The 27,297-nt window shown below is 38.3% G+C and overlaps 1 protein-coding gene and 1 long non-coding RNA gene across 2 annotated transcripts; both read left to right on the forward strand.

Annotated features, from left to right (window-relative positions):
• The first annotated feature begins 1,636 nt into the window (after positions 1–1,636).
• NUDT12 (nudix hydrolase 12) lies at positions 1,637–14,238 on the forward strand. Its single transcript, XM_082498058.1, has 7 exons — positions 1,637–1,684; positions 3,149–3,362; positions 5,945–6,540; positions 7,438–7,605; positions 9,363–9,476; positions 11,444–11,643; positions 12,921–14,238. The coding sequence occupies exons 2-7, from the start codon at positions 3,157–3,159 to the stop codon at positions 13,029–13,031; spliced, it is 1,395 nt and encodes a 464-aa protein (XP_082354184.1). The 5' UTR covers positions 1,637–1,684; positions 3,149–3,156; the 3' UTR covers positions 13,032–14,238.
• A 116-nt stretch (positions 14,239–14,354) lies between these two features.
• Positions 14,355–26,251, forward strand: LOC309683092. The gene is made up of 4 exons (XR_014270187.1): positions 14,355–14,816; positions 16,193–16,277; positions 24,936–25,027; positions 26,056–26,251. It is a non-coding gene; the product is annotated as an uncharacterized lncRNA (long non-coding RNA).
• The last annotated feature ends 1,046 nt before the right edge of the window (positions 26,252–27,297 follow it).

Below are 27,297 nucleotides of genomic sequence, written 5' to 3' on the forward strand. Positions count from 1 at the left end.
GCTGACAGATAGAGCTCAGAGGGTTGTGGTTAGTGGTGCAGAGTCTAGTTGGAGGTCAGTAACAAGTGGTGTCCCTCAAGGGTCAGTACTGGGTCCAGCCCTGTTCAATATATTCATCAATGATCTGGATGAAGGGATAGACTGTACTGTCAGCAAGTTTGCTGATGACACTAAACTGGGAGGAGTGGCTGACACGCCAGAAGGCTGTGCTGCTTTACAGCGTGACCTGGACAGGCTGGAGAGTTGGGCAGGGAGGAACCTAATGAAATTCAACAAGGGTAAATGTAGGGTACTGCAGCTGGGGAGGAATAACCCCACGCATCAGTACAGGTTGGGGGCTGACCTGCTGGAGAGCAGCTCTGTGGAAAGGGACCTGGGAGTCCTGGTGGACAACAGGATGACCATGAGCCAGCAATGTGCCCTGGCGGCCAAGAGGGCCAATGGCATCCTGGGGTGCATCAAAAAGAGTGTGGCCAGCAGGTTGAGGGAGGTCATCCTCCCCCTCTACTCTGCCCTGGTGAGGCCGCATCTGGAGTTTTGCGTCCAGTTCTGGGCTCCCCAGTTCAAGAAAGACAGGGATCTGCTGGAGAGGGTCCAGCAAAGGGCTACGAAGATGATTAGGGGATTAGAACATCTTTCATATGAGGAAAGGCTGAGGAACTTGGGTCTCTTTAGTCTAGAGAAAAGAAGACTAAGGGGGGATCTTATTAATGCTTTCAAATACTTAAAGGGAGGATGCCAGAGGGATGGGAGGAGTCTTTTTTCAGTGGTGCCCATTGATAGGACGAGGGGTAATGGGCACAAGCTTGAACATAGGAAGTTCCATCTTAACATGAGGAGGAACTTCTTCACTTTGAGGGTAGTGGAGCACTGGAACAGGCTGCCCAGAGAGGTTGTAGAGTCTCCCACTCTGGAGACGTTCAAAACCCGCCTGGACGCTGTCCTGTGCAACCTGTTGTAGGTGACCCTGCTCTGGAAGGGGGGTTGGACTAGATGATGTCCAGAGGTCCCTTCCAACCCTGACTATTCTGTGATTCTGTGTTTTTACGTTTTCAAGTGACAGGATTTTAAAAGAATAGCATTCTTATTCTCTGAAACTTCAAGGCCACCATCAGGACTTCAGACCACCTGGTGCTGGGCTAAGGTTTGTCGCTTGGGTAACACTTCTCATAAACCCAGCCCAAGGCTAGTGAAGTACTCACCAAACATGCTGGAACAACAGTCCCATGCTCATTTCTCTAGGGCTGCCATAGCTTTGATTTCCCCGAGCTTTTCTTAGGCTAAAAGCACACACTTTTATTGGAACTACCTTCTGGCTTGCCTCATCATTCCTACTTCCCTGCTAACTCTTCTTCCCCGCCTCAGCACCTCATTTGCTCCACTTTTCCCAGGGGTGCTGGCATATTCCTTCGCTAGCTGGTTTGTCCTCTCGCTCGCACAGCTGAACACCCGCCTGACCGCCTCCTACCCCCACCGCCGTTCCCGCCGCACAGACAAAATGGCGGGCCGCTCCTTCACCCCTCCGCCAGCTTGGCCCAACCGGCACCAACGCTCCAGCAACGGCCGCCTACTCCAGCGCTGCTCCGCCCTCGCCGCGGCCCTGCCCGCCTCCATTGCCCCCTCGCCCCCGGGAAGACGGCTGCAGTGAGGGACGACGGCCACTGCAGGGACCGACTAAGCACCGGTGTGTACCCCCGGCCTTGCGCCGCCACCGCTCCCTACAGGGCAGGCTCCCCGCCGCGCCGCCCCGGGCACTCACGGTAACGGGGTGCCGGGAGCAGCGACGGCGCCGGACGGGGCCTGCTCTAAGGCGGCTCTGTGCCCGCTGCTCTCCCAGCCGTACACCCCAGACACTCCGCTACCGGGAAAGGAGGCGGGACGGGGGCGAAGGTGGTCGCGAACCCGCGACACCGGGGGGAAGGGGGGAGGTGTTGCGCCTGCGCGGGAGCGGGGACAGGGCCGAGCGGTCAGTCAGTCAGGCGGGAGGGAGGGAGGGCCGGGAGTGGTTATAAGGTCGTTTTGGGGGCCCGGTGGAGAAAGTGGTGTGTGTTTGTGTGTGTCTTTGAGATGAGTCGCGATAGTGGAGCAGGTAGCACCCGCCTAGGGAACAGAAGCTGTCGTTGTTTTGCGCGGGTGGCGGGTGCCAGCAGCGGTCCGCGCGGCCCTGCCCCGGGGGCGGAGGGGTGGGCGGGCGGGGGCGGAGTTACTGAGGTAATCTGTTGCTGTTTGGAGATGCCCCTCAGCCTGCAAAGGGACTTAACCCTCTTGCGATTATTTCTCATTGTTTCCAAAGCTCATTTATTGGACTGAGGTTTTATATTGTTTTGTCGTGTGTGTGCGTGCCGTGTGTGCGTGCCGTGTGTGCGTGCCGTGTGTGCGTGCCGTGTGTGCGTGCCTGCGCCGTGCGTGTGCCGTGTGCCGTGCGTGTGTGTGCCGTGCGTGTGTGTGCCGTGCGTGTGTGTGCCGTGCGTGTGTGTGCCGTGCGTGTGTGTGCCGTGCGTGTGTGTGCCGTGCGTGTGTCTGCCGTGCGTGTGTCTGCCGTGCGCGCGTGTCTGCCGTGCGCGCGTGTCTGCCGTGCGCGCGCGTCTGCCTGCCGTGCGCGCGCGTCTGCCTGCCGTGCGCGCGTCTGCCTGCCGTGCGCGCGTCTGCCTGCCGTGCGCGCGTCTGCCTGCCGTGCGCGCGTCTGCCTGCCGTGCGCGCGTCTGCCTGCCGTGCGCGCGTCTGCCTGCCGTGCGCGCGTCTGCCTGCCGTGCGCGCGTCTGCCGTGTGTGTGTGTCGTGCGTGTGTGTCATGCGTGCGTGTGCCGTGCGTGTGCTTGTGTCTGCCGTGCGTGTGCGCGCAGTTGGGTAACCCAGAGCATGTTTTTCACGTTTAAAGACGCTTCATATTTGTAGCAAAATCTTTTCTCCTTAAGCCTCTTTAAAACTAGTCTTCATTATTGGGATAAAATTTCACTGTATTTGGAGATGTGTGGGATAAAGATTTGGTTGGGAATAACAGCGTGGTACCAATTATAAGAATTTCACTGTGATGTCCATAGTTTTGGTGACAGTGTTGGTTATCTGTATAGCGTTATACTTAATACTTTTACTTACATCCTTTTACTAATGGTGGATATGTTTTCAGGCATTTTTGTTCTCTAACTTAGTTGACATAATGGCAGACTTTGAAAAGAACCTCCAGCAGGATATGATTTCTCAGCTGCATAATTTTGCTGCTGTTGGAGATGTAGCCAAACTGAAAGCACTGCTCAGTCATTCTCCGTCACTTATCAACGTAGCTGCAGACAATGGCTGGACGGCCCTGATGTATGGTGCCAGAAATGGACACTTCGAGGTTGTGCAGATTCTTCTTGAAAAAGGGTAAGCTGTTTAGTAGATTCCATTGAAGAGTTCTTGCCTGAATCCATTTCTGCATATTTCAACTTGATCTCAGAAAAGTAAATTTACCTGACAGATGGTGGCAGAAATTTCAGGGTTAAAAAATAGGAAACTATACTCTGTGTCTGTTTATAACTGGATTCTGCTATTGCATCATGCTTTCCATATTTGCTAAGAAACTCTTTAAAAGTTATGAACAGCTCTAAAATTATTCTTTTCATCTTCAAAGATATATTGTCACTCCTCTCAGAGACCAACAGAATAGAACAAAGTTTGTATCCCATTCCAGCCACTGTGCGGAGTATAAATTTGGTATATTTGATTGTTCCATTTAGGCTTTTTGTCTAAACTTTACTTGTAATCCATGTGTATCTGTGTTACAGTGAAGAATGTTGCTGACATACAGGCTGTTAAGTAGGACATGACAGACACACCTTTACCAAAGTTACTGATTGATGAATTTCATTTGTCTCTTATTTTTTGGACAATTCACTTCTTCCTTGAGCTGTCACATATTTTCTTCAGTCAGTATGACACCAACCGTCTTCACTGCTTGTCAAAAACTTGCTATCATATTTGTTGTTTACCCTCAAGTCAGCTGTTTTTTTTTTTTTAAGACACTCAGAAAAGCAAAGAATGCTTCACCGTTCTCCTAGAAACCACAAAGAAGATTCTCCTGAAGCCTGAATAAAGTCAGGATCCAAATATTTCAAAATGAAGGGTGAGAGTCAGGTGTCGCAGTTCAACTGAGTTCCACGTTAGTCAAGCCCAGTATGTTCCTTTGTGCATCCCTAATTACAGAACCAAGCAAGTTCAGTTCATTTTGTAATTATGAGTAATCTCAGGTACAGCATTCCACAGCCTCCAGTGATCATCCCACCCTTTCATTTTTTTCAGTCCTACCCAGATGCTGTACCTTTTGCTGGGGCTCAGCATGGAGCGTCAGATGAACTGCAGTTCTGTACCATATGAGTAAATTCTAGCAGGTAGAGGAGTATCTCAGTGCCAGATTTTGTGGATTGAAATAATCTGGGTATTGAGGAATCTTTTGAGAGTTTGGGGAATTTACCAGTTTGGTAAATAGGATAACAGTTTTTTAAACTGTGCTTACTGTAAAAAGAGTGAATATCTGCTTGTAAATGTCCTTTACATTCTCTTAAGCAATTGAATATAGTTCCTGAGGTGGTATTGTGGCCTCATTGGTCTCATTTTATTTAATGCTTAGTTGTAATACTCATTTGGCCAAATACAGTTGCTGGCTATATAAATGTGAATGTCTGTGAAGGTAATATTACATTATATCCAAACACTCATCCTGGAAAGATAGTAATTTTTTTTTTTATGTTCATCCATGTTTGAGAAAAGCTGCAGGAAATGTTTGTAGACTGGAAAAAAAGATCTTAGTGGTCTAAAGAGTTCAGGCCACTGTTGTGGACACTGAATAGCAAGCAGCCTGATCACAGTCTGCACGTTCCTGAGCAGATAGAAGGGGGAAGACAAAATCAGAACAAAATTCAGTGGCTGCGAGATAGGAAATTAACTAGGGAATTAGGCAAGATTTTTCTAAAGGAGACTTAATCTTTGAAGATAAATGGGCAGCAGCAGTTTCTTTAGCACCAAAAACTTGTAAATTAAGTTTTGAGTGCCTTTCTAAAATAGACTTAGACTCCTTCAAAAACTACTGAGGTTAATATAAAATCTCAAGTCAAAACAGTCTTGCCTGTGGTACAGTTAGCTGTGTATCAGCAGATTAATATATTGCCGTCTTCTGGTTTTAAAAACTGATTAGTCTGGCCCCACATCTACTGTGTATTTTGTAGTTTACAGTGGAATGTCTGTTTTACTTATCCACGTGAGTTAAAATTGACAAAAAAAAATGAAAGTGCGTTATTTTTGACATCGCAATCAACCCCAGTCAATTTCAGATGTTGGGGGGGGAGGAGCTGATATTTAGTTATGTCATGGGACAATGTTTCCTCATCTGTGTCATTCTGCAGACACTTTAGTAGCAAAGAGACCCACACAGGGACCAGCACTGCAGTTGTAAGGGTGCTAATTCTCTCACTAAGCAGAGGCTGTACTCTTGATTCTTATTTAATGGTAAATACATTACTGTAAATGTTTTGATGCTGCTTTCAGTAGCTTCTAGAAAGTAATGCTAGTTAAACTAGGTTGGGTTTTTTTTTTTCATTACTGATTATTCAGAAGAGACGTGTAGTCTGACTTTCAAAGTTGTATCTGTAAATGATTTTTTTTTGCTTGATGCAATGTGGAGGATTTTCATTAATTTATTGTTGTTGTAGTATTGCATGAACCTTGGTAAGTGATAATCTGGAATGGATCAACAAAAAATTGGAATCAAAACAAAATGAAGTATGATTACTTTTCATTACAGTAATGCTAAGTATATATTCTAAAGAGTGCCCCAGTATAGACAGAGTGTCTAAAAGTTCTTGCACACTAATAGTATGGGATGTATATGCTGTAAGTAAGAATAATACAGCATCAGGACACTTCCTAAAGGTATTTACCCTGGTGACCACTGTTCTTTTCTGTTTCTCTAGGTGTGACAGGTCCATCGTTAATAAATCAAGGCAGACAGCTCTGGACATTGCTAAATTTTGGGGGTATAAGCACATAGCTAATTTGTTGACAAATCTGAAAGGTGGGCAGAGCCCTAATTTTCTGTCAAATGAAGTGAAAGAATATGAGAATTACTTTGGCTTGACGCTTCTGGACAGAAGGACTGATAAAAGAACAGATTCCAAGTGGCTAAGCAAAAAACAAAGCCATCCAACGACATTATACATCGTCTTCTCAAATCTGAGTCCTTTCGTCACTTTGGGTGGGAGAATAGAGAGCTCCCGGAAGCCAGAAGTAAAGCTTTGCAGGCTGTACCACAAGGATGTGGAGCAGTGCATGAACCAAACTGAAGAAGGCACCTTGATTTTTCTTGGAGTTGAACTTCAGTCCCACATGAGCATGCTAGCTCCTTGCAATGGAAGAGCTCTGCAAGACAATGAAGAGGATGGGTTAGTCGCTTGGTTTGCTCTTAGCATAGATTCTGCTTCTGCTGAGAAATTTAAACAGAAGCATGAGGGCTGTGACTTTCTTCATCCAGCAATGCCAGCACTACTACTACTACCTGAAAAAGAAGCTGGTAAGATGCATAAAATGCAGCAGTTATCAAATGTGTAATTAGAAAGATACACTTTGGGATTCACTGAGGTATAATGCAAGGACAAAGCCACTGCAAAGGAATCTGGTATTTTCAGTGGCTTTAGAAATATTTTAAAAGCCTGTCAGTCATTTTGTGAATAATTTTGTATGTAAGGATATGTGCAGTTGCAAGGGTTAATGTGTGCAATGGCAAGTATTAGACTGTAAAATTTATTGAACATCATGGTTTTAGAAATGGTACTATTTAAATATTAATGCATGCACATTAATATTCTAAAATCAAGAAAAAAATCTGTCATTACTAATTTTTCATTACAAGAAATGAAACTAAGTCCTTAATGTATGTTGCATACTCATCTGAGAAGGAGACAGTGTGAGCAAGTGTTGGAAAGTCAGGATCCCAAAATGAATTAATGTCATTAGGGACATGTTAACAACTGCTGTTTTAACAGTTTTGCTTTTACAAAATGATAAAGGGCAAGCTTGACTTGCACCTGAAGTTTAAATGGATTATGTCAATACCTGTAGTAGCCCTAAAATGGTCAACTGGAAAAGGTATGATATATAATTCTGGCAGTTTGCCCAGAAAAAGTAACTTTTGTGAGAAACAGGGCATATTGATCCAGGTGAATATATTTCTGAACACATAAATTGGTCAGTAGCTATTTAGTACTGTCTTCTTTTGTATGTGTTGTGCTACAAAGAACAAGATCTGAATAACTCACATTGCTCACCTTCTCTTGTAGTAGATTACAATTCAAGCCATAGTCTTACTTCGATTTTTATGTTAAGCTTTACTACTTGCTTTTTCAATACTGTTAAAAGCTTGCATGAATTAGTGTTTAATTTTGTGTATTTTCAATGTATTCTTTTAAAGGAGTAGTAGCCCAGGCTAGATCTGTTCTAGCATGGCACAGCCGTTACCGATTCTGCCCAACATGTGGCAGTGCAACCAAGACTGAAGAAGGGGGTTACAAGAAAACTTGCTTAAAAGAAGATTGTCCAAGTCTCCAAGGTGTTCACAACACATCATATCCAAGAGTTGGTGAGAATATTGTGGGATAAACTTGGTCAAAAGTGACTTGTTCATACTATTACATACCTGTAAATCAATTTCTTTTTAGGTATTTCAGCTGCTTGCTTCTGTCCCTTGTCTCTCCCCGGAGTAAGTGCATCTCAGATCTATTTAGGATTAAGTAGCTCAGGCTTCTCTTTCTTGCAGTAGTCTGTGACAAAGAATTGCTGTAATGGTACCAGTCTTTATTCCAATGGAATAGTATCAATTAGAAGTTCCAACAACATAAATGAGACATTAACAATACAAAGAGTCACATTTTCCCCTGCATGTTGTTTTCTCACCTTATGCAAGCCATCTGAGCTTGAAATACCTCTGTATCAAATTTGATCCTGTATCAAATTTCTGATACAGTGCTCATTTTCCTGTAACGCCACTTTCACTGTATTAGCCATCTCCACTGACTTTCACTATTCATCATTAGTCGCAAACTGCCAGGCCTATTTCTGCTCAGAATATAAGCTTGTGTAGACAATCTTTTATAGCTCATTTTGTTCATGTGTTCCAAAGGAAGTGAACTACATTACTGATGGAGAAACAAGGAAGGAAAAAGAACTTACCCTTTTTTTCTCAGATCATTTGGTGGCTCTTTGATCACCTTTCCTTCCCCTACCCTGTCTTGTATGTGTGCTGCATTTCTGAATTTCATGCTCTCTTACATGCTCGAGGTATATCTTTGCAGTAATCAAAGCAATTCTGCCATATTCTTCTGTCTTATGGACTATAGTGAAGCTTGCTAAAACACTAGTGGCTGTTTCTTTACAGCCTCTAGCACAACAGACTTAGGAAAGACTGATGAACCAGCATTTTCTACTGATGCTTTTCTCTGAAGAAAATTTGCAGACAGGAGCAGTGCATATTCTACACTGTGCCACATGGCAGATATCTTTGAGCAGGACAACAGTCTTTGAAATTATTGTTTATAGTGGTTGCTTAATCAAGCCTTTTCATACAGAGAAAATACTGGTGTTTTTGACCAAAAAAACCCCTATGAAAAACAGTAGCAAGAGAAAAAAGTATATAAAGGCAGAGGTAGATAGAAAAAATTAAAAACAAAACAGTGAGATACTCAAGAGAGATAACAGTAAAAAAGGGAGAAAGATAATAAATAAACACTGTGCAGAAAGGCATGACAAAAAGGATGATACCAACAGGAGAAGGTATAGATGCATAAAATGACCAGAAGTGAGAAAGTAGGTAGAAGTGCAACATCAGATGAGAGATTGATAGCAAACAGTCAACAAAGAAAAAGTTGAAAGTGTAGTCAGTATTTACATTGTAACTAGAGTATCTGTCTCTTTTTTGGTTTTTCAGTCAAAAGTACATTCTTCAGGCCTGTATTTTTAAAGGAGTTGATAGTAAACTGTTTTTGTTGCAGAAGTAATTGCTATGTGCTGGATGCATAGCCAGGTTGGTATTGCTGATACTTTAAACAGATTGTGTGCTTTGGTTGCAAGCAGTTGATGTCCTGCATTTCAAGTCTTGGCTAGTAAACTGCTTCTGCTAAGCATGTATGTTGCAAAACAAAATAATCAGTTATCTTGCAGAGGGGAAAAAAACAAAGTGAAATAAAATAACTTGCTCTGGGCATCTACACAATTCTGATTTCAGTCACTTAAAGGTATGTTATTTGTATTTGCATGCATTGATTATAGAATAGCCTGAAATTTGTTACTGCTTTTAAGTCCATCAAATGTCAAAGTATTTTCTTTTCATGTCCCTTGCAGATCCTGTTGTAATAATGCAAGTCATACATCCAGATGGGAACCACTGCCTTTTAGCTAGGCAGAAGAGCTTTCCCCCAGGACTGTTTACCTGTCTTGCTGGATTTATAGAACCTGGTGAGTACCAATTGGTCTTTCTCACATATCTGTGTTGTACATTGAGAATAATGTAGAAGTATGTTCGGTGTTATGTCAAATATGTTAAGTTTTTGCTTCCTGTTAGATAAGTTATTATAATAAATATGCCTGTTCTGTACTTTCCAGCAGCTGATTTATAAAAAAAGAAAAGTGCAACTTGAGTAAATACAATTTAAAAACATTTTTCTCATCATGCACTCTTAAATTACATATTTAAGTGGAAAAACATTTTGAGACACATATAAGTTCCTTTCTGTGGTGATACTTAGATAGGAATTCCAGCATAGGAAAAATTTAAAGTTAAAATATAACTTAGTTAACATAAAGTTATGCTTTCATGTTTAGGACCTGATTGATTATATGGAACATAAGCAGAAATTATATAATTTTGAAAGAAAAGAGGTATTTTGCTAGCTGTGTTCAGCAATAATAGTTGGAATTATTTACAATTATTAGTAGCAGAACAATTTGTGAAACTTTCTTATATTGGGAATATATCTTAGTCACCAGTGAAATTATAGTGTAAACTATATTCAGTAAATCTGTGCAGGTGGAATATGATTACAGCACGAATAAGTTTGTTCAGGTATCATTTGAAAAAAGGCAAGATGTTTATTTCTCCCCTCCTTTCTTTCTTACGATAGTCATGGAATGGTTTAGGTTCAGATCACCTGGTGCCAACCCCACTGCCATGGGGAGGGACACCTTCCACTATCCAGGTTGTTCAAAGCCCCATCCAGCCTAGCCTTGAGCACTTCCAGGGATGGGGCCTTCACAGCTTCCCTGGGCAATTTGTTCCAGTGTCTCACCACCCTCATAGTGAAAATTTTCTTCCTGATATCTGTTCTAAATCTCCCCTCTTCCAGTTTGAAGCTGTTATCCCTCGTCCTATCACTACATGCCCTTGTAAAAAGTCCCTCTCCAGCTTTCGTGTAGGCCCCCTTCAGATGCTGAAAAGTTGCTATAAGGTCTCTCTAGAGCCTTCTCTTCTCCAGGCTGAACAGTCCCACTTCTCTCAGCCTGTCCTTATAGAAGAGGTGCTCCAGCCCTCTGATCATCTTCATGGCCCTCCTCTAGACCCGCTTCAACAGATCCACGTCCTGCATATGTTGAGGGCTCCAGGGCTGGGCGCAATATTCTTCTGCCAGCCTTACTACTTTCTGATACTGAATTCAAGTATGCACACTGAAATTTAAGAGTAGCTGATTTTACCATCAGCTTCTAATCAGCTGCATTTAGCTGAACTAAAACTTCTATCCCTGATGCATGGACCGTCTGCTTTAATGAACCTGTAATCAGTGATTACAACACATTACATATATGCATATGTAAGCCTGTGACCATCAACACTCCACATGTAAATCAAGCAGTTTTCTATGCATATGGAAGTAAACCTTTCCATTGCAGTTTAAGTTTGGAGAATTGTCTGTATGTGTTAAGACAGTGAATGAGTGAGTAATACAATGCAGAAATGTGTGCAAGTCTTCTTAAGTACCTATTTTCTTACTATTGTAATTTAAAATATTGATTTTCAAGTTATATTACACACTGTTGCAGTCATACTAAAAATCTAAAAACTAACACAATGCAATTTATACGTGAACAGATCATCATTTCAAAAGTAATAACAGGAACAATGTATTTCCTACCCAATTTTTGACATTTTAGGTGTGGTAATAATAGTTTGCGTGTATGATAAATTATAAATTCAATAAATAAACATTATGATGGAGAAATTATCATACATTATTTTCAAAGTTCCATTTTGCCTTGTTGGATAGTTTTACCTTAGACTTTTGTATCTTGTGCTTAAGGTCTGTGAACTAGATCATTATAGACAATTGTCTTGGCCAGTTTCAGATCTTTTGAGTCAGTTCAAAGCACTGGATGTAATTGTCGCTTGGAGTATTTTGATCGGCTGCTTGTTCTTTGCCCTTTTTGATTAGGCGAAACAATTCAAGATGCTGTTCGAAGAGAAGTAGAAGAGGAGGCTGGAATCAAAGTTGGCCATGTTCAGTATATCTCTTGTCAGCCATGGCCATTGCCCTCCTGCCTAATGATTGGCTGCTTAGCTGTTGCAGTGTCTACAGAAATTAAAGTTGACAAGAATGAAATAGAGGATGCCCGCTGGTTCACTAGAGAACAGGTAAAGTTCAATTTAATTTCCTTCTTATATTGATTAGTCTGTGACTGTATCGGTTCTGGCATACAATAGATACTTGCTTTTTTTCAGCAAGTTGAATGAGCATATATACTCTCCAATTTATCATACTACAATTGCATTATATTGTAATTGTAGAATACGCACAACCAGACAAGGCAGATATTCACAGTAACTTCTGAGTCACTTGCAAGCCCATTTTATGACATTTTTGCCAGTTAGCTCTTCAACTTTTGGGAGATATCCAAGTTATTGATATTTTAACCCACTTTCTCAGCAAGCCTGTGCTTTTCATTTTGGCAGAACTAATATTTAATAGTGTTCATCATCTGAATTCCTCCGAACAGGCATGCTACCAGATTTGCTGGGAGGGGACTGGTTTGGGTAAAAACTCTGGGAATGCACTAGTTTGAACATCTTTTTCCATGCAGTACTATTTTAATACCCTGGTATTGAATGCAGTTTACTATGCATTAAAAGGAAATTCTACACTTAGCTTTCCTGAATATTTAAAATATAGTCAAATAAAAGAGAGGATAAAAAGTCTTTCACAGAGATATTTAAGTTCATGAGTGGAAAAAAGAAAGATTGCATACACAGTGTAGCCTTCACAGGTTTTTGCACAGGCTACTTACAAGCCTAACTTTTAATAACACTGTACTCCTGCCTAGCAGTTGCAAGTGTTTTGACTCTTGTAAGTCATCTTGAAAGCAAAGGTAGTCACCTACAATCTCAATGTATTACTGACAACACTGAGAGCATTATTTTAAATGAAATACAGCTATTCGTGCTGTATTCATGCAGGTTAGTCTAGAATTGGAAATAAATGTATGTCAGAAATGTGCTAAACTAAAAGTGTACTCCTGTGTTGCTTGCAACTGCTTCAGAAAATCAACAAAACACATTTCCTTCTGCACTACATGTGGGGGGAAAAAACAAGAATTTTGAGAACGGTATAGAGCACCATCTGGTGGTCTTTACCGTAAAAAGGCTTCACAAAAACCTTAAATGTGTTAACGGTCAGTCTCCACAGTTGTATTAGAAAGAAGGTATTCTTTGGGTAACATTTGAGATCAAAAATGTCAGCATTCACACAGAATCCTGTGTTTTTTCTCTGCATCTATCTAGTGGCTCTTTAATAGCTATAGTAATAATAGACTGATGTGTCATCATAGTAAGATAATTCCTGCGTTAATATAATGTTAGATTCTGTATAGTTTATAATATTATCTTCTAAATAAAATAATCTGTCTTTATTGCAGATTGTGGAAGTTCTCATTAAAGGAAACCGGCGTTCTTTCTTTGTACCACCAAGTCGAGCTATTGCGCACCAGTTGATAAAACATTGGATTGGAATAAATGCTAATCTTTAATTCAAATAATTGATTTAAGTTAAATTACTTCTAGTGAATGCTAAATTTGGAATAAATTGGAAAGAATTGTTTATCTAGTAAATGTGCAACTACATAAATTTTTGAGCCTTTCCTTTGTGTTCTGAGCTAAACTATGCATACCTTTGTAGGTTTCAGCTCTGAGTTTAAACTGGACAACAAACCAGTGATTATCCCAAGAAAGCAAGCAACAGATAGCTAAAATTGCTACCTTGTTGTGCACAGGCTGCCTCTTCATATTAGAATAAAATTATTATGCTTTTTGCTATTATGCTCTTAATGTTTGATTTGGCCTTTCCTGTCCCCTACTGGAAGGACTCACAGCGTTACAACAAGGCCTGACCTTGCCTACTGTTTAAACTCTGCATTTACATTGTCCTATTTTGGCTTAATTGTTTCTTAATTGTAGTACTTTATATCTTTTATATTAGTAGTCCTCTAAGCAGAGTATTTACTGCCCCAGTCTTATTTGGCCTGCAGTTACCAAATTGTATGTCAGCCTGAATTTAAAAGTATAACACAATACTCTGTTTATGAACAAGGTATTGGAGAACCATCCCCAAAAGCCTAAACACTAGACATTTTTGTAAGATAATAATGTACTTATTGACTATAGAGGGTGAGTTATTTCATTCTCTAATAAGTAGAAATGGAACTGTAGAGTAACGGAGGACAAAAGTAGATATATTAAATGAGATGTAATATCTCAAAATATGTACAAAGTTATTTTATGGAAATGGAGACACTAAGATTCTTACTGCTGTTAAGAATTTTACAGCTGGAAGAAATGCATTAACTCCAGCTGTAAGACTGGGAAAACAGTTGGTATATTAATTAAAATCTTTACTTATGTATATTTAATGCTACAGTTCAGATTTGTGCCTTAACTTACTGTTATTGAAAAGAATGTTAACTTAATATTCTTTCAAAATGGAAGGTTATAAAAGTATACTGGTTTTATTATTAATGTCATTATGTAATGGTCCAGTAGCCTGTGATTATGCAGTCATTGCAGTAATATAAAAAGAAGTGCAAATGACCAGGAGGCAATACAACGATAGTCATAAATATTAACTTATTATCATATGGTGATTTGTTTATTCAGAGTAATTTCAATATTTTTTTTAATCAGTGAATGATGTCAAATTTGTTTCAAAATTCTATGCAAACTGGAATAAGTAAAAAAGTTTTACAAATATTAATAGTTCTTTTTCTTCCGTCCAGTGTCAGACTATGCTCAGCAGCTCCTTTTTGTTTTTTAAGGCAGCACAAACCAAACTTTAAGGCAAGAAGCATTTCTGACAGACTTGGGACAGCTGACAAATCACTACATTGCTTCATTCTCTCCCTTGTTTCAGCTATACCTACAAATGGAGAAAATCAGGTTATCTGTTGAGCTGTCTGGAAGTGAGAAGGAAGCAAGACACTACTTCCCTTAAAAAATTGCTTTTACAGAGAAGGGGAAATATGAAAAGCTGTCATGGACTACAGCTACCAGCAGGACAGCATGTTTTCAGTGGAATTAATCTTTTAAACAATTGTGGGAGAGAAGGAAGCCTTGTTGCAGGTTCTTCATACAAGTAAAGGAGAACATTGGACAGTATGCCAACAGCGGTGGAAGCTAAGCAATGCAAGGAATTTTTAACTAGTACTATGATGATTGCACATTAAGAGAGATGAACAAGGAAGGAATGAGGAGCACATAGAAGAGGGAGGATAATCCAAAAAGCACATGTACCATAAAGATAAATAATTTATCATATTGAGGTAATTAAAAATACATGTATAAGAACCAACCTAATACTAGTTTTTCATGTAGGAAATTACAGTGGGTTGCTATAGAGGTGGGTTTGTAATTCAAACTCAGAAGAAAGTGTCCATACCCAATACTGATGTTAAGAATCAGACTATTTTTTTACTGAGAATCTGCATAAATAATATCTATCTGCAATTACAATGCTAATAATTAATTTGAAAAAAAAAATCATTTTACTGCATGAAAAAAGCAGAAAAAGGAGAGTTTGAAAAAGAAAACAACACTTTATTACTCTCGAACTCAGATATTACTGCTTTAACATTTCTAATAACTTCTGGCGTTGCAGTAATTTTCTATATATATACATTTTCAAAAGCTAAACCAACTTTCTTTTCTTTTTTCCCTCCCCAACAGATGAACCAATCACAGAGAAGATGACAAACACCCCTTGTTTAAGAAAACTATGATAATTTTAATCTCTTATTTAAAGTGAAACTTTTCCTGGGTTTTTATTGCTTAATTTGACCTGGTTGTAGGCTTGAGTTTTATTTTGAAAATACCTATGCATAGGAATTCTGTGAGGGATAGTTCCTGTTTGCAGATTACATATGAAATATCTAATTGAAGAGCCAAATGCTGTAGTTATTGAGCAACTAGAGCAATTTAGAAAAGTGCCACATTAAATTTAGCAACAATTAAACAGACTGTAGTGGTTCTGACTGGAGTATGGTCAGGGCAGCACCTTCGTAAGATTTGGATTATTTGCTGTATTGAAAAGACTGCAGCTTTTCAAGCAAGCTATTTGTTACCACTAAGTTAATGGGGTACAGAAAAAAACCAGTATTCCTTAAACCACTAAAAATAGAGAGGTTTTGTTCACACTGTGTAATAATGATCTCACTCTCTTCTCCCTTGCTTCTACAATGGTACTAGAGCAAAAAGAATACTCATTACATGTAGATGTACACAGCAGAAAATTCTGGAGATGCCTTTTTTTCCCAGTTTGCCTGTACACTAATGAGAATTAACTTCTATTCAGCATACGATTTGTAAATATTCTGTATTTTATCTGTTTTTTAAATTAGAATAATTTACAAGTAATAGAAACAGTAATTTAATGAAGTGGAAAAGAAAGAGATGAAGTGTTTAAACACAAACCAAAATTGATACTACTAACCAAGCTGTAAGCTCATGTGATGTAATGACATCTCATGTAAGCTCATCTAAGCACAATACTGATTGTGAGATATTTACAAACTTTGCATCAGTCCCTATAAGCATACTTCTTTTATCTCATTTTACATATTTGATATAAGTAAACATGTAAAATAAAATCATTCTAGTGTTGATGCTGTAGCATGAACATTATATTTTTTGTTTTCTGTAGGAATATTGCCAAGTTGGTAAACGATTATCTTGAATTCTACAACATGTGAAGGAAAAAGGGGTGGATGTCAACAGGCTGATTAAAGGTAGACCAGTCGTGATGCTTCATGGAATTAAATATACTAATCTGATTCTGAGCTTAGGAGACAGAAATAGAAAAAGAAGTGGAGCAAGACTGTGAACGACACTGCTCCCTCTTTTTATCTTTAATTTTAATTAGGTAATCTGGTTGATTAAGACTTCTCAGGCAAACCTGACATTTTCTAAAACCCCAGTAGGTTGAGTTATTTTTCTTACCTGCTTTAGCTGTTAAGAGTTAAAGAACTAGTAGTCCTTTATTGCTTCAGTGATTAGAAGGATATGTGTGTACAGCATATCATTGCTGACTGGGGTTGACAGTACAGAAGTGGATAAGTCCAAAGGAAAAAAAAAATTGAACTTGTTATCCTATTAAGCCTTAGCAAGACAGCAAGCCCATCCTTCATGAGCTTAGAAAAGCAAACTATTCACAGAGAGGCCATAATAGCAAGCAAGTATCTGAGGAAAATGAATGTTGGCTCATAGTAAGTACAAACATTTTTCTTCCCCCCTCTCCCCCCTTTTTTGTAAACGACACCCTGTCAGGTAGTATTCTGTAGATACTAATTGTTCTAACACATAGCTTTTGTAAAATGTGGGATTTCTGGAGGTTTTTATACAGTGGATAAAGTTTGAAGAATGTCAATTATAGTTCAGTATAAGTCTAGTTTTCTGAATAAATAAGAATGATAGTTTCCTAAATAGAAGGGATTTTTCAGATGTATTTTTGATTGTGAGTAAATAATGTTTTTCCTAAATGATAGGGATTTTTGATGGATTTTTGATTCGTAAGACTGTGTCATTTTAGCGTATAGGGACTAAAAGTGTAGTAGTATATAATTTTAGAAGTGAAAGCCTACCTGAATGAACTTCAGTTTGTTATTTGTATTGTCTTTCTGCAACTAACATTTCTGATGTGGCATGCTGTGATGAGACTACAGGGTTATTAGTCAAGAAGGAATATTACATATTGTTCAGTAGAGAAGCTTACAGACTCATTTTGCAGCACTTAAATAAGCCTGGATAGTAAAGTTTTTCTCCTACCACTTCATCATCCTGCATACTAAGCTACCTTTTAGTAAAGTACTTTCTTATTTCTTTTTAAGGAGAGAAACATCCTAACACTGGAGCTTTCCCAGTTCAGTGAAGAATTGTAGACGTTTTCTCAATGTACCTGCTAAAACTAAAAAAGAGCCTATGAAATAGTAAAAATCCCATTTTTTGTCATTCTGAACCCAAATTGCTCCTAATTACTGCAGTGCAAATTGTTCTTTTGGAGAAAGTGACCCTGAAAACTGCATAGTCAGAAAATACGGTATTTCTAGTTTCCCAATTTTAGATGCCTGAAATCAAATCCTATCAGCTAGGATAGGGTTTTTTACCATTATTTCATTCTATGAGAAATTAGATGTTTCTCAATTGTAGTTTATATTTTGTAGTCATAGGCATTTTCAAAATAAAAAGCTACCTCATTTTCAAAGAAAATTGTTATAGTGTACAACTATGGCACAGGTTTCTTCTGGTGAGCTGAGTCAAGTATAATCAAAGATTTTGGATTTGCATTATTGCTGTTATAATGGGTGAACAATTCTGAAGCTCAAAAAAGTTGAATAATTCAGATTGACAAAGAATTGTAGTACTTCATTGACAGTAACATCTTGGACCATAGATATTAGATTTCATTATTGGAGATGGTCCTGTATTATAGTGAGATTTCTGCTAGCTTCATGACCAGTTGCCCCATCACATTGGAAGGTTATTTCACTTACCTGCTTTCATGTTTTATGCTGACAAAGCATGAATTACATGCCAAAACAGAAATTAAAATGGACTAAAATGCAAGATAGTGCACTAAATATCAGAAAGACAAACTCACTGACAAGAAGAGGACTAATCCAGCTAATGTTCATAGAATCACAGGATGATAGGGGTTGGAAGGGACCTCTGGAGATCATCTAGTCCAGCTTCCCTGCCAAAGCAGGTTCACCTAGAGCAGGTTGGACAGGAATGCATCCAGGCAGGTTTTGAATGTCTCTGGAGAAGGAGATTCAAATTAGCAGTTTTTCCTTTGGTCTCTAAAACAGGAATAGCAGAGATCCAACAATGTAAACAGAAATGGCAAGTCATGGGAATTTTTTTAATATATTATCAGAACTTTTGCTGAAGATGAAATAATTTTATCCATTACGACAGAGATATAATGCACAATGAAGTATGTTCTCTGCCATTTTTTAAAAATATGTTTTTTACATAGATGATAATAAATACACAAACATCCATTGCATTAAACTGATACCACTGGTAAAATCTGATCAGTAAGTTGAAATATTTGTTATGCAGTACTAGTGTTAAAATCGTCGCATGATCTCCGTATGCACCATTTACAGCACAGAGGCTACCTACTGGTTCTCCATTTTGTTGCAGTGGAGAACAGTGCATATCTTTAAGTGAGGGTAGAAACGAACAATGATGATGCAGAAATGAAACATCTCCGAAATATGAAATAAATGCATGCACTTATTAATACATTTTTTCTTGTGGCAAAAGTTCAAAATAATTAAACAGAAAACAAGATTGGCTTAGTAAGTAGGCAGAAGCTTTGTAAGAAAATTAGTTTTTTCTGTGGTTTTGCAGAATTTAAGAACTGAAAGCTGGACTTATGACTTGACTTCTCCCTAAAAAGGCAGAAATGCTTGTGCATATATAGCCTATGATAGCTGAACTATTTTTTAGTATGACTTTGCTGGCATTTGCATTCTCAGTTATAATAATTTTGAAAACATTTGACTGACTGCTACTTTATTAGCATTTTTTAAAACTGAAGTGAAGAGCACTCTGCCTGCAGGAAGGTAACATAATGGTGAGAATAGTATACCCCTTATTCCTTAAAAAAAGATTGGTCAAAACTATTTAGCACTTTGTCTGGCTATGCTTTTCTAAGTGTTTCATATGGATGTGGTATTCTTATAGCTGGTTGGATCCTGCCAGATAACTACTGAGTTCCATTTGAAGGGAAGCTGATTCTTTGCAGCCATATAATTAATGTTTTAATTAATTTTTTTTAAATACTTTAGGGTCCTGTTACAGCTCCTGTAGATGGTTGCTTGCTTCCTTTGTTCTAGACATTTTGCAAAGACATTTTTAAAGACCAGTCTTTTCTGGAAAACATATAGACAAAACTATAACCAATGAAAATAAGGTACAGACCAGCTGAGGCAGAGAGGAAAAAACACTACTAAGACAGGCATTTTTGATAACACATCGCTTTTTTTGCATGTGTTTGGCATAAAATATGTTCTTTGGCAACAGTACGGCAGAAATGGGTATTCAGAAATTATTCCAATAAGGTAATAGTGGGAGTTTGATAAAGAGATTTAGAGAATCTTTTTAGAAAAAAGGCAAAAAAATGGAACGTACTTGAATAAGATATACTTGATTGAAGTTAATAAGAGGTAAATCAATGATAAGCCATTTTTGCCTGTGTCTGTATGGAATTACTAGGCTCTCCACAGTTCATGCTAATGACATTGTCTCTGTTAAAAGTAAATTATCTGCAGGGCATCTGCCTCAATGCATAAAAGCTAGTACAGGCAGTATGCCACAGAACACAATCAGTAAGGAAAGTCAAAGGAAGAATTCGCTAGGAAAAATCAAGTTTTAAGAATAATTTTGTAGGAGGAGAGGAGCTAAGTAGTGAGAGACTGGGCCAAACATAGTTGGTAACTTGAGGGGCAAAGTCAAAGCAAAGATTGGTATGGAATAGAAGAATATTGAGAAATACAAGAAGAGACAGAATGGAAGTCAACAAGAACAAAATTCAGCATAGTTGAGGTTATTGAGGGCAATGGAAACAAAAGTAGGATTCTGTATCCAGAGGGAGGAAATGAATCAGAAGAGTTTGACGCAGTTGAAATACGGAAGGAAAGAGCAGTAGAAGGTTGTTGTTTCAGAAAGCTTTGTTTGGGCATTCTGTGACATCATCCTTCTGCCCTCTGTGAACAGTATAAGGTTCAGTGGGGAAGTATTCAGTGAGCTGCCACTGAATACATTTATAGCCATGCCTTCTATGACATAAGGTACTGAAATTATAAGACATACCATCTAAACAGGTAATTAATAGTGTCCTGAAAGAACATTAAATATTTTGCAAATGTGTTGTGTCACCACAGAATTCCGATTCAACATTACTAAATATTTTCTCCACGGTTTCCTTTCCTTTTTTTAGTTTGTCTTTTCTGCCAGTGTCTCATTACTATATAGGTTCACTGAACATGCTTGTTTAGAAAACTTAAGAACACACATGTTTTCACATAAGACCTCCATTACACAAATATCTAAAAGTGAAGTAAAATAACTCTGGTATTTTCAGTTTTACTTCCAACCAGCATTTTTAAGGCAACTTTTCCTGCCTAACAAGATGATCTGAGAGGTATATGTTAGACTATTTTTTTGCCTTTATTACCACAAAGCTTGTCATCGCCTGCGTTATCCTGAAAGAAATACTATTACGGATATTATTCACAGTGAAAATGAACACATCCTAGACAGAGCTTTAACTATATGTTAGGGTGATCTTTCACTCAAAATTAAGAAGTTGTTATTCTGACCTAAACCAAGCGCTGCTGTTTGTAGTAAGAATAATCTGTCACGTAGAGCACTATGTCAGTAGATGTTGGCTTCCATCCAGTAAACTGCTGAGTGCCTCCATTCTCATCTAAGCTAATTGGACTAGTGTTCATCTAATGTCCAGCCGTGGACAGAATAGTACCTAATGCAGGATCTTACCTTGCAGTCCTGATGCATACAACCAATCCTTACTCAGGTCAATGGGTCTACTCATGTGACTAGGATTGGAGGTGATGAGATTCCTAATTCTGTTAGCACATCTCAGCTGTAGGACCAACAAAGCAGGAACAGAGAAAGACAATGCAAGGCAAACATGCATAGAAAAGATGAGTGAAAAGCAACAAAGCGCGGTGTCTCTTCTGGTGTGGTAAGCCTTAGAGGATAAAGCATACATTAACATACAGAAATGTAGTAGAGACAACAAAACTATTTGCATCATAAAGGTTCTTTCCAATGTTTACCTGAAAATTACTTTAAAATATCAATATATCAATAATTTAATGCACTGCATGTATAATTAAAATCTAAAATGAATAATATATAAATATGAAAATTAACATCTGGGAGATAGTAGTCTATTCACAAATAAACAGTGAAAACATTCTAGTTTTGATCTACTTAGTACCAATTACAGAAATAACTAAAAAAAAAAAAAAAAAAAAAACCAAAACAAAGCAGCTTAATCATCCTGTTCACCTAGGTCTTACGTCTCATCTTTGACAACACAGCAAAAGCTGTAATCCTACCACTATGAGCAACTTTGACCCGTAGCTATCTCTATTGATGGTTTTGATGGTTTCACATCTGCATGCTCAGATTATTAAGCTTTAGAAGGTACTAGTTCATTTTCCACAATCCAGACATGCAGTACTATCTACCTGCAACGCTCTCTACTGCAGTACTTTCAGATTGTCCCATGCCACTCAGTGCTATTTGAACAGCAGTAGGACTAGTGACCATCTCAGGCCTAGAATTTATTCTGCAAAGACGTATGATGTTTTGCCATGACAAAACCTGGCAAAAACGTACCTTACACCTATGAGGAGAAACATAAATGAATATAATTTTTGTTTGAATCAATCCACAACACTTTCTGTCTCCTTAATATTCCAGCATTATTCTTGTGTTTCCTCTTTCTTTTTTGGCATTTTTCAATGTTCTTTTCACTTTTCTACTGCTCCATCCTACTTGAACCATGCTAACTGTATCCCCAAAGCCATTAATGCAAATCCACTGCTATCTGATTACAGTCATACCTATTATTCTTCCCTAAAAAAGGCGTTAAAGACTATATGTAGTAAATATATTCCTGGCCTGTAAGGTGCATTCAGCATTCTGTAAAATTCAGATTTTCTTTAAGTAATTTGTAGTGCATAGAGCTGTACAATTAACTGTCAAATGTAAAGAGGGACTAGAATAAAACAGGCAGCTGTTCTTGTTCTGCAAATAATTTTTAACACCATTTTAGCAAAGAAGCTTAGCAATCTCATTTCCTATATTGAGATTAACCATTTCATTACTGACCATAGGATAGGGAAAAAAAACCAAAAGTTGAATCCCTGGGGAAAGACAAAAATATATATAACAAAGGAAAGTATTTTGGAAAGACAACCATGAAGGTGGGAGAGGGAAGGGGAAGGGGAAAGAACTGAGTTTGTGGCATCTTCCTTAGGTTGAATTGAGAGAATTCCTAGAAATAAAAATATTTTCTCAATTACAACTTAATGAAATATAACTGAAACCTCAAATATCACAATCAGATTATGAAGCTTTGTTAGACTGTTGTTCCCGTTGTCATAAATATATGTGCCAGTCTGCAAATCTCACATAGCATAAGACATCTCTAAATGTGAGTTTGATAGTCTTAACATATTTGCATACATAACTTTTTAAGAGAGTATTGATTTTTGTCTGGAACTTACAGGCACTGCCTCATATCCAAAACTATGGATAAATATCAGTCCCGGCTCTTGCCTCTGTGTCCTTTAAAGCCTTGTCTTTGGCTTTAAGATCATTCTTCCCACTGAGAGCAGAGCTCAGCTGGCAGTTTTGGCTGTCTGTCAAGCTCTGACTTAAAGACACCTGGAAAAAAAACAGAGAGGTATAGTTTAATCCTGAAAATCGATGGTGTAAACATTCCAAAGTGTCTGCTGTGAAATAAGTACAAAACTTTTCAGTCTCTCTAGAGTGTCTTCCAAAAAGAGAGGGGAGAATGCCTGCACTTCTGCAGCCAACTAATGGATGTGTTTGTGCACTGGCATATTCAGCCCCACACAAAATTAAAAAGTTTTCAGAAGTACAAGACAATGACTGTGTCTTGAAAGAATTTCTTCCCAGTTGTTTGGCTAGCTATGTTTCACTGCATATAGTGACATCTAACATGAGTCTTATAATGTCAATGCAATGATTTAAAAAGCTTTATCCTAATCCTCATTTTTATAACAACAGACATAAACCCCCATTACACCAGGTAAGTTCACAGCCTGAAAAATTAACTCATGCTCTTTCCACAGTGAGGTATTTGATGTACTGATGAACGATCATCTGAAGGTGATTATGACTAATAACACTTGCAGTTGGTTGATTTTTCCCAACATACCTGTACTGATTTTCAAGACTATCCCAGTGAAGTATTAGCAGTTCATATACTTCTAATTTCAAACAATGTGAATTATCTCTTCCAAGGTCATTTAGAATACAATAGAAAATCTTTGGATTAAACAAAGAGAAGCAAAACCTACACATTGACTTATTTTGGAAATTTACCATTTTCATTATATTTCAATACTGAAAAAAAAAATAAAAATAAAAAACAAATAAACAAAAAAGCCCCAACAAAAAACAGTTGTAAATTTTTGTCTATTTCTCAAGGAAACATCAATCCCAGAAAATGCTAGCAACTGTAATTGGTTAAATAGCCTCTACATAACAACCCTGCTGCATGGGATACAGATGTCTTCCATCACTACAATGACTTCTGTCAGTATTCAGTCCCATCGCAGTATCGGAATGATAGAGGACTTCTGGATTTTAGCTGTTTTGTTCAGTTCCATATAAATTTAAGGTCTCGCTTCAGTGATCAGCTGCAAGAAAACGACTGACTAAACATGGATGCAAAGCTTAGCTCCTAGTTGAGGGTTTAGGGATTCTTCATTTGTTTCAAGTTAATAATGTACACAAATAGTAGCAGCCATAATGTTTTCCCTGGGCTGAGCCTTGTTTGATACTATGTTTCTTAAGGCCTGTGAAATTCAGACAGTTAAATTTCCCACTGGCCTATGGAGAAACACAAATAAACTTTTTAATTTTTATTTTCTTGATATTATGAAAATAATAATATTAAAGATATAATTATTAGAGTTTTCCACTGCCATTTAATTTTGAGCGGGGTAGGTCTTCAATACTAAGCCAGCATTAACAGTTAATCTTACATTTAACAAGTTTCTCTATGAGATGAAAAAATCATCTAAGACAATTTTCATCTTCACACAAACAAATACAATGAACAACCCAAACTGTGAGATACAGATTGGACTTGATTTGCTCTGCAAGCAGCTCAGATATGCATTTAGTCCTAGCTGAGGCCGTTTATTCTCTTATATTGTCTGATTTTTTCTCAAGAGAAACAACAATTATTATTCAGTATTTCATTATATATATAGGTAAGATTGAATTTAAAATGAATGCTTAAAACAAAATATTAATCCCTAAAAATCAGAATCAGATAAAATCATAGGCTAGAAAAGGTCAGCCACTGCCCAAACCTCCCACAGACTTCAAAGAGTATTGATTCAGGCCCCACAGCTGAGATCATCAGACCTTGATTTTAAGCTATTTGGAAAACTTTGAAAATTTGGCCCCAAATGACCAAGAGAAGAAAATTGACGCATTAGTACCTGCTCTAGCACTTTTCTAATTTTCATTATAACCAGTCAGTTCCTACACAGGAGAAAAGCCAAGTTAGAGGGCCTGAGAGAGTTAGAGAGCAAAATTATTCCAGAGAAACTTCCTCATTATCCAATGTTTTCTCTCCCACACAGAAGAGCGGAACCCAGATGCCCTCAGTTCTTAGAAATGAGTAGGAAAAGAAGAAAAAGCTGCAAGGGCAGAAAGAGCTCTGATTCCAGAGAATGTAAGTTTACAGAAATGTTTAATTTGAAGTAAAAACATCAGACTCATAGGTGGTTATTCTTCATTTACTCATCAAGACAGAAATCCATCTTTGTGCCCCAAGCTGTTTGTCAAATTGGAAATATTTACACTCAAGTGTGGGTACATCCAAGTAATGTCTTGATGAGGCTAGTTGTTTTATTTCAGTTGAGCTGCTATCCTAGCTATTTCTGGCAAAGTCTTTCCAAACATGTTGATGTTTAATTGCTTCAAATTTTCAGTGTTCTTGCTGTCAATTTCTCAGTGTTGTCTGAGTTAAACAGCTTGTTCTAATCCTACTTAGGTAGATGTCACTGTAAACTGTTATCCTCTAATGCACATGAACTATTCTAAAAAAAGCCCAAGCAAGGCAGAATTTTATGTAATTGTACGAATGCCGTGAAATCTTGCCTAGTACAGCTCCTGCCAGGAAACAGTATTTTCTTCTGCTTCAAACGGGGAGCTGTGGCTCACAGCTCCTGGCAATGTGCCACTGATCTGCTGTGTGATTGTGACAGTATTCATTAATCCCTTTGTTTGCTCATCTGTAAAAGGATTATGAAAGTCAAGTTCCACGTAATGTGCCCCCAACTGCAAACATGCAATGGGATATTGATTGTCCCAGTGTGTTCACAGGAACGAAGTAAATACCGAGAGGAGTAATGGAAGTAAAAAGGGTAGATCTTTCTATATGCAAATAGAATACCTTATTCCCTAACAACTGCACGACTTTCTGAGAAAAGAAACAGTATAGATATATTAATTTTCTCCAATCAGAGTGAGTTAACATGGCCTACCCTGTTCGTCTGACTTCACATTGCTTATCAGGTAATTAAGACAAAAGAAGTTAATATTGAAATGAAAACAGAATGTTGTAGAACATACGCTACACCTTAAAGATAAAATAGGCATTTTCTTTGAAAAGTGTCTCAAAGCTAATCATACATTTGTGATACTGCTTACCAAATCATGGGAAAAAAATGTTTTTTTCTTTTTTTTACCTTAAATTAGATGAACAGTTGTCACCTATTTGTAAATGCCAGCAAAATGTAGGAAGCCTTGAAAATAAAGCAGATGAGTCTCTGGCTCACTTCACTGAGCCACTGGATGTAAAGGGTACTGAAGACAATGGAAAATATCATGAAAACAAGAATCAGAGTAGCTCAGATGCATCTGAAGATAGAGACCTTGATAACGTATCAGACAGCGAAAAAGAAGGAAAGAAGGAAAAGAACTACAATCCTCAAATGTTCTCTCCTCAGCAAGACGAAATCCTAGCTACAGTAACTTTTGGTGAATCAGAGGGCTCATCCACAGGAAAAATTACACTGTGGGGCAAGCCAGACTCTGCAGAATTTGTTAGCTTGGCTACTGGAAAAATTACTGCAGAAGTAAAATATGGTTCTTTTAATGTGAAAGTAGAAGTTAAGAATGTTTCTTTGCTTGATTCTGGAACAAACCTTGTAGCTGAAAAAAGGAAAAGTTCAAAGAACAATAAACGTTGTCATGAAAGACAATACCAGAAAAGCCAGTGTTCGAAGTACCAGTGTCCTTCAGCTGACCATTCAGCAGAACAGAAAGGGAATTGTAAGGGATCCTCTAAACATAAATTTCGAACTGCCATAAACAAAAATGCCTCCCTGAAAATGAACATTGAAGCAAAGGAAATTAAAGTGGAATATACCAGCAGAAAGAAAAATCTAAAGGTTAACATCAAACCTGGTGAACAGGCACAGAGCAAAACCTGCAACAGGGAACATGAAGACACGTACTGGAGTGAAACAGACTATTCTGTAACAGAGGCACCTTGCAATATAGATTGTGAGTCATCTTTTAGCTTTCATGAAAAAGTAGACTATACGTTCCCAGATGGATGTACCCTTCTCCCTCCACCTAAAGAATTTGCTGACTGTGACAAAATGCATTTGGATACAATTGCAGAGGGAGTATCTTTGTCAGATTCCACAAAGGAATCTGACAGCCTCTCTACAGCTTTGAGAATTTGGGGGGAAAAAAATTATTTCTGTAAACATAGCAAAAATGACTATGAAAACCACGCCAATGAAAAGGAAGATTTTTCAAAAGATAAAATACTTTTCTCAAAAATAAATAATACAAATTGTCTTGTAGCTAGTAATACCTTGAATAACCCAAACACTGGGAAGGAGTGTATCAGTAAGAACAATGTATTAAGTCAAGAAAGAAATAACTGTGACAAGTGCAGAGACACAGGGCAAAAACCAGCAAGAAGAA

This window comes from Vanellus vanellus (assembly GCF_965231255.1).
Source record: "Vanellus vanellus genome assembly, chromosome: Z".
NCBI lineage: Eukaryota > Metazoa > Chordata > Aves > Charadriiformes > Charadriidae > Vanellus > Vanellus vanellus.